Source organism: Suncus etruscus, chromosome 4, assembly GCF_024139225.1.
Source record: "Suncus etruscus isolate mSunEtr1 chromosome 4, mSunEtr1.pri.cur, whole genome shotgun sequence".
NCBI classification, from domain to species: domain Eukaryota; kingdom Metazoa; phylum Chordata; class Mammalia; order Eulipotyphla; family Soricidae; genus Suncus; species Suncus etruscus.
In genome coordinates, this window is record NC_064851.1 from 6,194,412 (window position 1) to 6,211,409 (window position 16,998).

At 47.6% G+C, this 16,998-nt stretch overlaps 1 protein-coding gene across 1 annotated transcript in view; it reads right to left on the reverse strand.

Moving 5' to 3' along the window:
* Window positions 1–350: 350 nt before the first annotated feature.
* Window positions 351–16,998, reverse strand: part of FAM227A (family with sequence similarity 227 member A) — a 29,544-nt gene continuing 12,896 nt past the window's right edge. The window contains exons 11-15 of the mRNA XM_049772473.1: window positions 14,509–14,559; window positions 12,844–13,158; window positions 9,762–9,910; window positions 9,349–9,465; window positions 351–573 (exon numbers count right to left, since the gene is read on the reverse strand). Coding sequence (XP_049628430.1) covers window positions 351–573; window positions 9,349–9,465; window positions 9,762–9,910; window positions 12,844–13,158; window positions 14,509–14,559 — 855 coding nt within the window. The remainder of the gene's footprint in view (window positions 574–9,348; window positions 9,466–9,761; window positions 9,911–12,843; window positions 13,159–14,508; window positions 14,560–16,998) is intronic.

Consider the following 16,998-nt stretch of genomic DNA (forward strand, 5'->3'; position numbering starts at 1 on the left):
CCCTGACACGACGGGGGAAGAAGGTTCTAGAAACTCCCCCCAAGTTCACGGGAGCCCCCGTCACACCACGACGCCTCCTCAGAGAAGCCTTCCTGGCGCCCCCCTCAGGCTCCTCACTCTCTGGGCCTTTTGTACCACAACTCCCTATGGGTTCAAGGGACCATCCCCTCCCTCACGGTACCACGCTCCCGGTCCCTACCCCTCAAATCCCCGCCCTGGCTTCCCAGAACCCGACCCCCCCCAGATTCTGACTCTCTAGAACCCGAAAGCCCAGGCCGCAGCAGCAACGCGTCGCCCACCTCAGGCTCTGAGGCTAGACGCGCGCGCCAAGTGAGGGAATCCGGGCGGGGCTAGAGGTAGACGGTGATTCGCCAGAAGAGCCCGAAGAAGGCGGTGCGTAAAAGCGTGAGTCTCTCTGATTGGCTGTGTTTGCGTTGATGGGCGTGGTCTATGAGCTGATGAGGCCACGCCCACGCTAGTGGGAGCTTCAAAGCCGGGGCGCGCGCTGGAGAGGATGCTGTGGTGAGGGCGCTGAGCTGAGGGGACTGGGGTTGGAGGCCAAGAGGGGGGTCTCTGGGAAGTGTGGGGGGCAGATGAGGTGTACAGGAGATAGATGCCATCTCAGCAAGCGCCCCTGCTTGATGGGCGTGGTGTGGTCCAGAACCCCTGAAGCTTGCAAGTCAAGCATCAGTTCTGAGCCCTGACAGGGACAGGTTCTAAGAAAGTTCTAGAATTCTCTCAAGAGGCCCCTTAAGGGACTGGCCTAGTAATTCCAAACACCCTGGGGTTCAAGAGTAAGAATGGTGGGGTGATGCTTTCCCCCCACCATGTGCAGCAGTAATTAGCAAAAAAAAAAAAAAACAAAACAAAACACAAAACAAACACTCCCTAAGAGCACTTCTCGCTGCACCCCCTCTTCCTGCACCCCCAGGTGGATATTTCAAGAGCCAACTCAGAACCTCCATCGCCCTTCAAAAATATGTTATTTTTCCAGAAACACCCGCCTGTCTTCCTGTTGAATGGGAGGAAATAAATGCCGGGTGTTTTTTTTTTTTTTATTTGCTTGTTTTTTATTTATTTTTAATTTTGGAGGGGGGGGTGGCCGTATGGATGGGGGCGACAGAATGACTTCAATTTTGAAGTTGCAGCTAAATTATTCTGGTAACTTCTGAGCAAAGTGGTGGCGGTGAGCGCCACACTGTAGCGAGGAGCCGCAAAGAGCACAGCGAAAGGATTTTTTATAGGGAAATCAACATATGTGGTTTGGAGTTTAGTTGGCAGCTGGCTGAGGGAAAATGTTCATAATATTTGAAGGTTGTGTGTGGTCCTCTTAAATGAAATGAGCTAGGGAGTGTCGAACATGGGGGGAAGAAAGAAATAAATGGGGCCTTGTTTCCTAGAGGTGATTTGATTGGTGGCTGCAAATAATTTAAAATGACCAAAGAGGGGCCACAGTGATAGCACAGTGGGTAGAGCTTTTACCATGCATGCAGCAGACCTGGGTTTGATCCCTGGCATCCCAGATGTGTCTCCCAAGCCTGCAGGAGTACTTCTGATACAGAGCCAGAAATAATCCTGAGCATTGTCGGTGTGGCCAAAACCCAAAATAATAGTAATAATAAAATGACCGTAAAGAAAAGACGCCACACAATATCCTGGGTTAGGACCCTAGTCAACTTGAAAGAACTTTCTGCTGAACTCAGGATAAGCAAAAATACACAACAGTCTTTTCAGTGCTCTAAAGTTCTGATTATGAGGAAGGTGACATTTCAAATCAGTGGGGGACAGGAGGAATTAATGATGAGTGGTGGGTAAAACCTCCAAGGTAGCCATCTGGCAGAAACAAATAAAATTGGAACCGTGTTTCACACTTTCTACCAAAATAAATCCCAGATGGATCAGAAATTTTCAATCTGAACAATTAAAAAAAGCTGGAAGAGAAACATGAAATGATTTTTATGATCTGAGAGTAAGGAAAACTATTGATAACGTATGGCACAAATTTAAAGGCATAAAAAGACTTACCAATGAAAAGAAAACCTTGTGGAGCTGTTTGCTGTCCTGGTCTGTAGCCAAGACAGAGCATCAAATAGTAAATAAGAGGGGCTGGGAGCGATAGCGAAGTGGGAGGGCATTTGCCTTGCACGTGGCTGACCCAGGAAGAACCTGGGTTCAGTCCCCGGCAATCCCATATGGTCCCCCGAGCCAGGAAACAATTTCCAGGGCACATAGCTAGGTCTTACCCCTGAGCATTCACCGGGGTGTGGGCCCAAAAAACCAAAATAAATAAATAATAATAAATAAATAATTGAATACTTGTGCCTGTTAGTTTCCTCACTTGTTCACATTCCTTAGCAACATTACAAATTATCTAGAAAATGTTGGTCGTAGAGATAGCACAGCAGCATTTGCCTTGCAAGCAGCCGATCCAGGACCTAAAGGTGGTTGGTTCGGAGGTGTGGCCCCCCCAAAAAAAATTTTTCTAGAAATGCAAACTTTCCATGTTTGTTTGTTTGTTTTTGTTTTTGTTTTTTTGGTGGTTTTTTTTTTTTTTTTTTTTTTTTTTGGTTTTTTGGGCCACACACCCAGCGGTGCTCAAGGGGCTACTTCTGGCTGTCTGCTCAGAAATAGCTTCCTGGGGGCCCGAGAGAGATAGCACAGCGGTGTTTGCCTTTGCAAAGCTGCCGATCCAGGACCTAAGGTGGTTGGTTCGAATCCCGGTGTCCCATATGGTCCCCTCTGCTTGCCAGGAACTATTTCTGAGTAGAACAGTCAGGAGTACTCCCTGAGCACTGCCGGGTGTGGCCCAAAAACCAAAACAAAACAAAAAAAAAAAAAACCAAAAAAACAGAAATAGCTCCTGGCAGGCACGGAGGACCATATGAGACACCGGGATTCGAACCAACCACCTTTGGTCCTGGATCGGCTGCTTGCAAGGCAAACACCACTGTGCTATCTTTCCGGGCCCTTTCCATGTATTTTTAAATGTTTTTTGTTTGTTTGTTTGGGGGCTACACCTATAGGTGCTCAGGAATTACTCCTGACAGGCTCAGGGGACCATTGGGATGCCAGGGATCGAACCCAGGTCTGTCCTCAGGTTGGCCATGTGCAAGGCATATGCCCTATCACTGTGCTATCACTCCGGCCCCATGTCTTTTATGATGTATTCTACAGGAGAAAAACCCAGGATGAAATTATAGCCAGGAACTGAATTTTATTTTGTTTTAACTTTTTGTTTGTTCGGGGGCCACACCAGACAATGCTCAGGGATTTCTCCTGGCTTTGCACTCGGGAATCACTCCTGATGGGTTCAGAGAACCGTCTGGGAATGCTGGGGTTTGAACTCGCATCCAAGGATATACTATTGCTCCAGCCCCTGAGAACTGATTTTTAAATTATTATCCCTTTACTTGCCCCTCTGTGGACAGTCACCTCAGAATCAAATGGGGGCAATGACTAGCATAGGTTTCCCTATGAAACTCAAGTCTGTCTTCCTTGAGTTCCAAGAGTTTAAATTTGAGAAAATGTTTAACAGAGGACTAAAGAATAAAGGGCCAAAAATACACGCTTTTCAACGCTAGATCTTCCCTTCAACATATTTAAAATCCTTGGGCTGAAAAGAGATATTGTACAGGAGAGAAAGCACTTGCCTTGCATGAAGTCAACACTAACTCTATCTCCAGCATCTCCAGGAGTGAACCCTGAGAAACAGAACCCTGAGCATGACCGAGTGTAGCTACTGAGGAAATGACCAAGCAGATGAGGGCCAATCGGTCTCCTGAAGAAACTTTGCTCTTAAGGTCATTCTTTGGGGGACTCCATGTGGAAAAATGTTTGTCCCTTAGGGATCCTGGGGCCATAGAGAAACTAAAGACTTTAACCAATACATTTGCAAGGTGAGATAGAAATCTTTGGGGGTTATGAGCTTCCCCAATATAGCGAGTCCCAGGGTCCACTGGGCTAGTGTGATTTGGCAAGGGTGGACCAGGGCAGATGAGGCCCACCACAGCCATACCAGGGGCATAAGGTTTTGGGGCTTGAACCTGAAGCCTGGCACTTGTCAGGCATGTGATGCCATCTGGATTTTTGAACACTTCTTTTAAAAACGGGTTTTGGGGCTGGAGAGATAGCATGAGGTAGGGTGTTTGCCTTGGATGCAGAAGAATGGCGGTTCGAATCCCAGTATCCCATATGGTCCCCCGAGCTGCCAGGGGAGATTTCTGAGTGTAAAGCCAGGATACCCCCCCCCCCCCCGAGCGCTGACAGGTGTGACACTCCCACAAAAAAAAGGTTGATCTATTTCCTCTGTCTTGGGCATGTGATCTCTCTCTTTTTTTTTTATAAGTTTCTGATTTTATTAATTTTTATTAACTTCTGATTTCTGACCTGCCTCTTCATCTATAAATCTGAAGAAGCTTCTCTATTGGAATGCAATTTAGAATTATGTTATTGTATTTCATCTTTTACAACTACATAACCATTAAGAACTTTAGCTTTTCTATCTTTCTTCCCATATCTTTGAATATCTTTCCATATCTTTGACTCATCATTGGCTTCTTGCTAAAGACAAGGTGACCATGGGGGCCGGAGAGATAGCATGGAGGTAGTGCATTTGTCTTGCATGCAGAAGGGATGGCGGTTCGAAACCCGGCATCCCAATATGATTCCCCTGAGCCTGCCAGGAGCAATTTCTAAGTGTAGAGGCCAGGAGTAACCCTTTGAGTCGCTGCCGATGTGAGCCCCCCCCCAAAAAAAACCCGGGTGGTGGTTTGTTTGTTTGTTGTGGTGGGCCACACTCGGCAATGCTCAGGGGTTACTCCTGGCTCTGCATTTAGAAATCACTCCTGAAGACTCAGGGGGACCATATGGGATTCCAGGGATCGAACCTGGGTCAATCACATGCAGGGCAAATGCTCTACCCCTTTTGAAAACTTTTTTTGGAGGTCTGAGCCTTATTCAGCTGGTTGCTCAGGCCTTACTCCTGGCTCTGCTCTGGGATCTGAGTTCTGATTCTGAGTTTCTGGTTCTGATTCAGGGATCACTTCAGGCAGAACTTGGGAGGGGGTTTCTGGAAATCCATCCCAGGTTGGTCCTGTACAAAACAAGTGTCCTGACCCACTATCTGCAGCAACATAATGGAAAGAGACGGTGAAGACAAAGGAAATTACCTCTAGCCTCAGACTAGCCTTGCCCTAAGGGGCCAGGGCGAAGATGCTGCTTCTCACTGTTCTTTCCAGCACTTTTGACAGGAGACTGGGATCACCCGTCATTAGTGACTCCATGCTGGCCTACTACTGGGATATTTTTAAATGGGAAACTATTGGCGCTATGCAGGCTCTTCTCTGGGGTAAGAACTTGAAACGTGTTTCTGCAGCGTCGCCGTTTCAGTGGCCCTGGTGGCCGAGCCCACCTGGTCGACAGCTCTGCACACTAGAGCATCCTGGAGGTCCCAATTCAGTAAAATAAGAAAACTTCATAAAAACAAGGCAAGGCCCAGAGCCTAAGTGATAGCACAGTGGGGAGGGCGCTTGCCTTGCACGAGCTTGCCTTGCACCTATGAGGCCGGCCAGGGTTTGTTCCTGGCATTCCATATGGTCCACCAAGCATAGGCAGGAGTGATTCCTGAGTGCAGTCAAGAGTCAAGTGTGCCCCACAAACAAACAAACAAATAATGACCTATTTTCATCTGCTTCTATGCAAGGCTCTGGTTATGGTTTAGCTCTTTTACTCAAAACCACCTTTATTAGTCTCAACATAACAGGTCAAGAATTTCAGTTACAACTGATAGTCATGAAGTAGATGGTCAAAACTCAGAATTCCAGCTCTTTTTTCAAATACCTTTTTTTTTTCTTTTTTTTTCTTTTTTTGGTTTTTGGGCCATGCCCGGTGATGCTCAGGGGTTACTCCTGGCTGTGTGCTCAGAAGTCACTCCTGGCTTGGGGGACCATATGGGACGCCAGGGGATCAAACTGCGGTTTGTCCTAGGCTAGCACAGGCAAGGCAGGCACCTTACCTCTAGCACCACCGCGCCGGCCCCTCAATACCTTTATTATTATTTATAGGGGCCATATCCAGCTGGCAACTCCAGTGCCACACCTAGCAGTGTTGGGGATTGGGGTTCATGTGGTGCAGAGTGTTGAATTTAGGGCCTTGCAGATGCAAGACACAATTTCTTTTTTGTTTTGTTTTGTTTTGGGGCCACACCCAGCAACGCTCAGGTGTTACTCCTGGCTCTGTGCTCAGAAATCACTTCTGGCAGGTTCGAAGGGACCATATGGTATGCCAGAGATTAAACCCAGGTCTGTCTTGGGTCCATCCAGGGTCAGCAGGTGCTAGGCAAATGCCCTATGGCTGTGTTATTGCTCCAGCTCTCACAAGACACAATTCTTTCCTTCCTTCCTTCCTTCCTTCCTTCCTTCCTTCCTTCCGTCCTTCCTTCCTTCCTTCCTTCGTTCCTTCCTTCCTTCTTTCCTTCCGTCCTTCCTTCCTTCTTTCCTTCCTTCCTTCCTTCCTTCCTTCTTTCCTCCCTCCCTCCCTCCCTCCCTCCCTCCCTCCCTTCCTCTTCCTTCCTTCCTTCCTTCCTTCCTTCCTTCCTTCCTTCCTTCCTTCCTTCCTTCCTCCCTCCCTTCCTCCCTCACTTCCCAGGTCTGTCTTGGGTCCATCCAGGATCAGCAGGTGCTAGGCAAATGCCCTATGGCTGTGTTATCGCTCCATCTCTCACAAGACACAATTCTTTCCTTCTTTCCTTCCTTCCTTTCTTCCTTCCTTCCTTCCTTCCTTCCTTCCTTCCTTCCTTCCTTCCTCCTTCTCTCCCTTTCTTCCTTCCTCCCTCCCTCCCTCCCTCCATCTCTCCTTCCTTCCTTCCTTCTTTTTTCTTTTTCTTTCTTTTTTTTGTTTTTTTAGATCACACCTAGAGGCACTCGGGTTACTCCTGGCTCTGTGTTCAGAAATTGCTTCTGGCAGGCTAGGGGGACTATTTGGGATGCTGGGATTCAAACCACAGTCTGTCCTGGGCTGGCTATGTGCAAGGCAAATGCCCTACCAATGTGTCTATCTCTCCAGCCCCAAGACATAATTTATATTGCTTGAATATTGCTTGAATGTTCTCTGCCTCAACACTCCAGTTTTTTTTTTTATTAGAAGATCATGACTTACCAAATTGGTCATAATACACTCATTTCAAGCCTGAACTGTGCACCCAGCAGTGTGACCTTCCTCCCTTCAAAAGTGTCCCCAACTTCCCACCAACCACACACCTTGCAGATACAATTTTACTTTATATTGTTTTGGGGTTTTTTGGGGGGTCACACCCGGTGGTGCTCGGGGCTTACTCCTGGTTCTTCACTCAGAAATCACTCCTGGCAGGCACAGGGAACCATATGAGATGTCGGAATTCGAACCACCATCCGTCCTGTATTGGCTGAGTGCAAGGCAAACGCCCTACTGCTGTGCTATCTCTCCAGCCCAAAGAGATTATAGAGCTAGATATCCAAGACACAGAGTCAGCAACAATGAAATCATGAGACCTGAACTTTTTTTTTGGGGGGGGCACCCTCAGTGACACTTAGGAGTTACTTCTGGCTATGCGCTCAGAAATTGCTCTTGGCTCAGGGGACCATATGGGACGCCAGGGGATTGAACCTCGGTCTGTCCTAGGTCGGCCATGTGCAAGGCAAATGCTCTACTGCTGTGCCACCACTCGGCCCCTTCATACTGTTTGTGTGTGTGTGTGTGTGTGTGTGTGTGTGTGTGTGTGGTTTTTGGGTCACACCTGGCAGTGCTCAGGGGTTATTCCTGGCTCCAGGCTCAGAAATTGCTCCTGGCAGGCACAGGGGACCATATGGGGCGCCGGGATTCGAACCGATGACCTCCTGCATGAAAGGCAAACGCCTTACCTCCATGCTATCTCTTCGGCCCCCAATTTCATACTGTTTTTATGGCAAATGAAATTATCAAAGCCTAGTTAAGGGGCTGAGTGATAGTACATAGCAGGATCTGCACCCATGAGCACTATCACAGGAGCAGCTCCTACAGCCATGGCAGGAGCAGAACCCCTGATCAACTAAAAGGTACACCTCAAATTTAAAAAATTTTAAAAAAATTTAAAAAAAATGGGGCCGGAGAGATAGCACAGCGGTAAGGCGTTTGCCTTAGATGCAGAAGGACGGTGGTTCAAATCCCGGCATCCCATATGGTCCCCCGAGCCTGCCAGGAGCGATTTCTGAGCATAGAACCAGGAGTAACCCCTGAGCACTGCCGGGTGTGACCCAAAAAAATTTTTTAAAAATTATAAAATAGCCAGAGAGATAGCACAGTGGTAGGGAGTTTGCAGATGGTGATTTGAATCCTGACATCCCATATTGTCCCCATGTCTGCTAGGAGTAATGTCTGAGCATAGAGCCAGGAGTAATCCTTGAGCAACACCAGGTCTGACCCAAAAACCAAAACAACTAAATAAAATAAATAAAATTAAATTAAATTCCTGGGGCCAGAGAGATATCATGGAGGTAGGGTGTTTGCCTTGCATGCAGAAGGACGGTGGTTCGAATCTCGGCATCCCATATGGTCCCCCGAGCCTGCCAGAGTGATTTCTGAGCATAGAGCCGGATGTAACTCCTGAGCACTGTCGATGTGACCCCAAAATCAAAATAAATAAATAAAATAAAATTCTAATGTAACCATAATCTTTCTCTCTGATTTATCTTTCAGTGGTCCTTACATTGAGAAAACCCAGTGACTCCTGGGAAGCCCTATTCAGAGTTCTTGTACAGGGAAGCCTATTTTATTTGATTTCTCCTCTTCTCTCTCTCTCTCTCTCTCTCTCTCTCTCTCTCTCTCTCTCTCTCTCTCTCTCTCTCTCCATCTCTCTCCATCTCTCTCTTTCCTAGTTTGGTCTCAGTTTCCTGGCAGTGCTCAGGGGATCATGCGATGCCAGGGATGGAACTCTGGATGCAGGGTTTCTGCATGCAAAGCTTGCATCATCCCTTTGAGTCCTGTTTTGACTCCCGTAGATCCCTAAAGGTAGCTATGAAGGACCAGAGCCAGAGCACAACAGAGAGGGCATTTGCCTTGCATGTGGTGGATCTGGGTTCCATCCCCATCATCCCATAGGGTCCCCCAAGCACAGTTGAGTGCTTCCGTGTGTGGTCCAAAAAGCAAAAAAAATATTCCAGTTAATAAAGAAATAGTGACACCTGTGAGAGAAGCAGCCCAAAATTATGAGCAGCTCTTATTGATGGGAGTGGAGGACCATGTGGTCACTCCCAGACTGGAGACTTCTTAGAGGCGCATCATGTTTCCGCTTTCTGTGTGTTTCTTGTGTGCCGACGCCTTAGAATAAAGTCTAACTCCCTCAGGTGGCTTTCCCAGAGCTTGTCGGACTGTTTTGCACAGGGTTGAGGCAGGATGAATTTGTGACTTGCCTTTTTCATCTCAGCTTCTTTGTGATCCAAAGCCTTCACCTCCCTGTGCAAAAAAAAAAAAAAAATAAAAAAATAACAACACAAAACACCACGACAGAGTCCAACAGTGAGAGCATAAGTGTGGCCCTGCCACTCACAGGTGGAGGGGCAGGGGACTTTTTCAGGGGAGGCACACCTGGCGGTGCTCAAATTACTCCTGGCAGGCTCAGGGAACCATATGGGATTCCAGGGATTGAACCCTGTGCGGGCTGTATGCAAGGCAAATGCCCTCTCTGCTGTGCTCTGGCTCTGGCCCTTCCTATCTCCCTTTAGCTGCACTGTCACTCCAGCCTTGCCTACCTCTGGAAGTTGTCCCACAGATCCCGGAGGTGCTTGTCACAATGCTGCCACTGCTGCTGGTGGAGCTGGTACAAGTGGGAGATCAGCTCTCTTCGCTTCAGCATGTTGCTCAGGGCCAGCCGGATGATGTCCCGGTAGGTCAGCGAGGTCTCACTGGTGCTCTCAGTCAAGAAAAACTAGCTGGATGCTTTTGTTTTGTTTTGTTTTGTTTTGTTTTGGGGTCACACCCAATGGTGTTCAGGGGTTACTCCTGGCTCTGTGGTCAGGGATCACTCCTGGCAGGCTCAGGGGACTATATCGGATGCCGGGGATCAAACCTGTGTTGACCGAATTCAAGTAAAAAAAGCCCTACTCACCATGCTATCACACACATACACACACACACACACACACACACACACACACACACACACACACACACCCATGGATGCTTAGCAGTTTGTCAGGGGAGGATACAAAGAGCAGGAAATGATCACTGATTTCCCATAAGGAATCTGCTCTGACCTCTGTCCAGTCTGAGGAAACACTTTCTACCCATTTTGGGGGAGGGTCACACCTCAGTGTGTTGTGGTGCTCAGAAGTTACTCCTGGCTCTGTGCTCAGAAATGGCTCCTGCCAGGCTCGGGGTACCATATAGAATGCTGGGGATCAAACCCGGGTTGGCTATGTGCACGGCAAATGCCCTACCCATTGTGCTATATAGCTCTGGCCCCTCTATCCAATTTTTTTAAACTTTATTAACCTGGCAGTGATAAGGGTTATTCCTAGCTCTGTACACAAGAATTGCTCCTGAGAGCTGGAGAGATAGCACAGTGGTAGGGTGTTTTCCTTGCACGCAGACGACCTGGGGCGGACATGGGTTCAATCCACGGCATCCCATATGGTGAGGAAGGAGTTACTGAATCCACTGAGTTGATCTCAAAAGTTCCATTTGTCTGTACACAGACAGGAAGCAGCACACAATTGTGAGCCTCCAGCACTGTGCTGAGCCTTGACATCTATTGGTTTCTGCAGATCAGCTCTCTGAGGTGGCTACTGTTCTCCCCACTGCGTGGCTGCAAAACCTAAGTCCTGAGAGAAAACATGTCTAAGGACACACAGCCAATAAGTGGCTGATTCCTGAGCTCAGGTGTATTTGATTCCGTGTTCTGATTCCCAAACTCAAAACTCCAGTGCAACTCATATCTGCTTTTTTTTGAGGGGTGCCCCTACCTATGCTCAAGGATCACTCCTGGTGCTGATCAGGGGATGAAACCCAGGTTGGGTGTCTTCAACCTTCTGTCTGTAACTCTTCTGTTAGTATTTCTCCAGCCCCAGATCTGCTTCTTATTATTATTATTATTATTATTATTATTATTATTATTATTATTTTTATTATTATTATTATTATTATTATTTTGGGGCCACACCTGGTGACACTCAGGGGTTACTCCTGGCTATGCACTCAGAAATCACTCCTGGCTTGGGGGACCATATGGGACGCCGGGGAATCGAACAGCGATCCGTCCTAGGCTAGCGCCAGCAAGGCAGACATCTTACTTCTCCATGTCACTGCTCTGGCCCCCAGATTTGTTTTCTAAAGATCAGAAACTTTCCTAGAGTCTTTAGGGTAAGGGCTAAGAGGACCAGGACTTTGCTGATGAGCCTGGGGACAGGTTGTCCAGGAGGATAATTAAAAATACATCCAAAAGCTTCCACGGCCACAGACATCTGGGGTCAGATAACTGCAAAGTTTAGGAGAGGCCCTTGAAGAGAGGAAATGAAATTTTTCCTCCACATAGATGAATGCTGTTTGCCAGGGTCCCACCGTTCTGTATGGTGATAGACTGGGAATTCTAAATTGGTCTCTTTCCCTTAGGTTCCAGGCAGTGGTTGGTCACTGAGATTGGTTCCCCGCTTGGTGCCAGCTCCTGCCCCCCCCACCACACACACACTCCTTTCTTTTCCTTTCTTCTTTCTTTTTTTTTCTTTCTTTCTTTCTTTCTTTCTTTCTTTCTTTCTTTCTTTCTTTCTTTCTTTCTTTCTTTCTTCTTTCTTTCTTCTTTCTTTCTTTCTTTCTTTCTTTCTTTCTCTCTCTCTCTTTCTTCTTTCTTCTCTCTTCTTTCTTTCTTCTTTCTTTCTTTCTTTCTTTCCTTCCTTCTTTCTTTATCTTTCTTTCTTTCTTTCTTTCTTTCTTTCTTTCTTTCTTTCTTTCTTTCTTTCTTTCTTTCTTTCTTTCTTCTTTCTTCTTTCTTTCTTCTTTTTTTTTTTTGGTTTTTGGGCCACACCCGGCAGTGCTCAGGGGTTACTCCTGGCTGTCTGCTCAGAAATAGCTCCTGGCAGGCACGGGGGACCATATGGGACACCAGAATTTGAACCAACCACCTTTGGTCCTGGATCAGCTGCTTGCAAGGCAAACACCGCTGTGCTATCTCTCCGGGCCCTCTTTCTTTCTTTCTTTCTTTCTTTCTTTCTTTTTCTTTCTTTCTTTCTTTCTTTCTTTCTTTCTTTCTTTCTTTCTTTCTTTCTTTCTTTCTTTTTCTTTCTTTCTTTCTTTCTTTCCTTCTTCTTTCTTTTTCTTTCTTTCTTTCTTTCTTTCTTTCTTTCTCTTTCTTTCTTTCTTTCTTTCTTTCTTTCTTTCTTTTTCTTTCTTTCTTTCTTTCTTCTTCTTCTTTCTTTTCTTTCTTCTTTCTTTCTTTCTTTCTTTCTTTCTTTCTTTCTTTCTTTCTTTCTTTCTTTCTTTCTTTCTTTCTTTCTTTCTTTCTTTCTTTCTCTTTCTTTCTTTCTTTCTTTTTCTTTCTTTCTTTCTTTCTTTCTCTCTCTCTCTTTCTTTCTTTCTTTCTTTCTTTTCTTCTTTCTCTTTCTTTCTTTCTTTCGTCTTTCTCTCTCTTTCTTTCTCTTTCTTTCTTCTTTCTTTCTTTCTTTCTTTCTTTCTTTCTTTCTTTCTTCTTTCTTTCTTTCTTTCTTTCTTCTTTCTTTCTTTCTTTCTTTCGTCTTTCTTTCTCTCTTTCTTTCTCTCTCTCTTTCTCTCCTCTCTCCTCTCTCTCCTTTCTCTCTCTCCTCTCTCTCTCTCTCTCTCTCTCTCTCTCTCTCTCTCTCTTACTCTCTCTCTCTCGGAAGCCTTCTGCTGCAAAGGATATGGTAGCATCCTGCTTCTTTCCAATCTGGTTAACAGCACATCTGTCCCGTTCTGAGCCATGAAAGTGTAGTTTTGCAGGAAGTGCAGAATCAGGGGGCTCTTGCCACACAGGTTGAAGAGGTTTTTCTTCATCGTTGGGCTTTTGCTGGCCGTGTGAGACTGAAGAGGGAAGGAAGGGAGAAGGGAATTGTCACTCCAGAGCCTATACTGAGTCACTAAAGTGCTCACATTCATGCAACCAGCCACTTCAGGGAGAGGGAGCAAGTCAAAGGAAATTCCCTGCAAAGGAAGGGGAAAAAAATACAAAAAGTGCAGACATACAGCTCTTCAATTGCAGAGAAACTGCCCAAAGCCAAAGCAATAAAGACTAAACATTCAAGGTAAAACTACTGCTCTCTCCACTCCAGGGGCTGCTCCAGCATTAAAAGTTCCAGAAGGGGGACCGGAGAAATAGCATGGAGGTAAGGCATTTCCCTTTCATGCAGATGAATGGTGGTTTGAATCTCAGCATCCCATATGGTTCCCTGAGCCTGCCAGAAGCGATTTCTGAGCATGGAGCCAGAAGTAACCCCTGAGCACTGCTGGGTGTGACAAAAAAAAAAAAAGTTCCAGAAGGCTCCGGAGAGATAGCATGGAGATATGGCATTTGCCTTGCATGCAGAAGGAGAAGGACAGCAGTTCGAATCCCAGCATCCCAGATGGTCCCCCGAGCCTATCAGGAGCGATTTCTGAGCGTAGAGCCAGGAGGAACCCTTGAGCGGAGCCAGATGTGACCAAAAAGCAAAAAAAAAAAAACAAAAAAAAAAAAACAGTTCCAGAAGATCAGCGACTCTGATCTTCTTAGCGCGGGGTTGAAATTGGGGGTCTGGGCTGGAAAGTGGCTCAGCAGAATGTCTGTGTGGCACCCCTGACACTGTGAATCTGATCCCTGGTTCTGCAAGGTCAAAACCCCGGCATAGGGTACAGTCCCTAGGCCGCAAGTGAGATCCCCTCAGCACAAGAGGTCTGTTAACTTCAAATGTGGTCACCAGAATGAGGACAATCAGAATGAAGGGAAAGGTGGAAAGGAGGGGGAGATTGAGATAAAATTATATGAAGCCTTGTGACTCCCAAAATATTATATGAAGCCAACGGGGAAAGAGGGAGTGGTGCCTGGAAATACTGTAATTAGTGGGAATAGACTGTACAGCTGGAATGAATGGGCATGTATAATTGTTGATCTAAAGATAAAGCTTGAGCCAGGGTCAAGAAAAGTGCAGACAGCAGAAAGTGCATTTGTTTGGTTGGTTGGCTGGTTTTTGAGGGGTGAGTTTTTGCTACACCTGGCAGCACTCAGGAGTCACTCCTGGCTGGCTTGGGGAATCATATGGGATACCGGAAATTGTACTTGGGTCTATCCCAGGTCAGCCATGTCCAAAGCAAATGCCCTCCCTACTGTGTTATCTCCAGACCCCTTGTGGGTTCCTCTTTTTCTTTTTAGTTTTTGAGTCACACTCGGCGATGCTCTCTGGCCTTTTTGTTGTTTTAGGGGCCACATCTCTGGGGTGCCCTGAATCATACACCTGTGCCCAGCAGTCTCTGCCATACCTATGAGTGGTGATGGGGGTGGGGGGAGACATATCAGCTCACCTGTTTGAGACCTTGCACCTGGCTTCGGGCTTCTGATATATTCTTGACCCGCTGCGTAGGTTTCCGCAAGACCAAAGTCTGCCGAAGAGGCCCTGTCGATGCACCAACACACACACACACACACACACACACACACACAGCGCATCATTAGAACTGACCATTATGGGCAGGGGTGAGGAGGGAGAGGAGACAACTTCCTATGGATGTGAAAAGGCCTGGCTCTATCCAAGTCATTTGGCCATGGTTTCACTTTTGTTTTGACAACTGTATGCCATGCCACACATTTGCCCACAGACTTCTCTGTCTGTCCCACCCCATTGTTCAGCCTCTGTTACCCCCAGGTGGGCTCATTGGACATAGGAAGGGTAAGGTGTCCTTGTGCCACTAATTCACAATTTGTTCCAGGACTCCACAAGCCCCTGGATAAAGAAGGTTTATTTTGGACCACACCTCATGGCACTCAGGGGTTACTCCTGGCTCTGTGTTCAGAAATCACTCCTGGAAGGTTCAGGGGACCATATGAGATACCAGGAATTGAACCCGGGTCTGTCTCAGGTTGGCAAACACTCTATCGCTGTGTTATTGCTCTGGCCATTATTATTATTATTATTATTTTGTTTTGGGGGGATACACCTAGCAGAACTCAGAACTTACTCCTCGCTCTGCACTCTGGAACTATTCCTGACAGGCTTGAGGGACTACATGGGATGCCAGGGATAGAACCCAGTTTGGCCAAGTGCCAAGATTATTTCTGAGCTAAGATGAGATTAAAAAAAAACCTTCACCTTCCCTTGGGGGAAACCATGCAGGTACCTTTGTTTGTGCTGGCATTCTGTGTCTCTGAATCATCATCTGGCTTAGTCCTGAATAAAACATTTTTCTCACTGGTTACATGCTAGAGAGGGGGAAAGTGGAGGCACAGAGTAAGCCCAGAACCCATATCCAACCCTCCACCACCCAATAAATCCAAACAAAGCAGCTGAAGGGGCTTCTGTGACTTGTTGACTCTGGCGAATGACCCATTTCCAACAGGAAGAAAGATACCCAAGTCTGAGGTGAAGCAGAGGGACCCTGAGCTGTCTTTGTACCCTTGGGACCCTACCAGGCACCAAGCAAATGGACAGGCTTGAGGGAGGCACCCCACAGAGCTGCTGGTTGAGCAGTGGCCACTGAGCATATTGCAGGCAGCCCAGGGCACCCCAAATAGATGGGAGGGGATCTGCTGCAAACAAGAAACTCCTCATTCCCTTCCTGCTGGCCTGTGTAGTCAAACTTCTCTGCCCACCTCCTGGAGAAATGTACGGGTGACCTGAGCAATTCTCCAGAGCAGAGTGTGGGGACCACGCCTGATGATGATCAGGTACTGAGGTATGGGAAGCCACCAGGACTATACTTGGCACACTGCTCAGGGGACCATGCAGGACCTGAGAGTTGAGCCCAGGACCCCTGTGAGCCAGACCCAGGCTTCAGTCCTTTGAGCCATCTCTCAACCCTTCCCTGTTCCTCCTTCAAAGAACTTTCTGCTTCTCTCTCTCTCTCCTCTCCTCTCCTGTCCTCTCCTCTCCTCTTCTGTTCTCCCTCTCTCCTCTCTCCCTCTCTCCTCTCTCCCTCTCTTCTCCCTCCTTCCTCCCTCCCTCTCTCCCACTCTCCTCTCTCCCTCTCTCCTCTCTCCCTCTCTCCTCTCTTCCTCTCTCCCTCCCTCCCTCCCTCCCCCTCTCTCCTCTCTCCCTCTCTCCTGTCTTCCTCTCTCCCTCCCTCTCTCCCTCCCTCCCTCTCTCCCTCCCTCCCTCTCTTCCTCCCTCCCTCTCTCCCTCCCCCTCTCTCTCCCTCTCCCTTCCTCCCTTCTTCCCTCTCCCTCCTTCCCTCTCTCTCCCTCTCCCTCCCTCCCTTCTCCCCTCCTTCCCTCCCTCCTTCCCTCCCCCCTCCCTCCCTCCTTCCCTCTCCCTCCCTCCCTTCTTCTCTCCCTCTCTCTCCCTCCCTCCTTCCCTCTCCCTCCCTCTCCCTGCCTCTCTCCCTTTCCCTTCCTCCCTCTCTCCCTCCCCCTCCCCTCCCTCCCTCTCCCTCCCCCCCTCTCTCTTCCTGCTAGAAAATTGATCCTTTTGACTGGGTTTCTGAAATAAGCCCCAGGAGATTCTGTGCGGTTCAGAAGAAAAGACTCCTGAGCACTGTTGTGACAGGCAATAGAAAAATAGAGTGGCCAAATCCAGCAGTGCTCAAGTGTTATTCCTGGATATGCACTCGGGGATCACTCCTGGTGAGGCTCAGGAGGTGCTGGGGATCGAACTCATGTTGGCCTCATGTAAGGCAAGCTCCCTTCCCGCTGTACTATCATTCTGACCCCTGAAAGTGGCATTTTATCTCCACCTCTGAGTGACAGCAATGGCTTGGCCTCTGTCAGGAGCTGATGTTTATAGAACACCAGTGTATGCCGAGCACTGTATGCTGAGTTTACACTGAAAACCTCTCTCAGAAAGCCAAGGAACACACAGG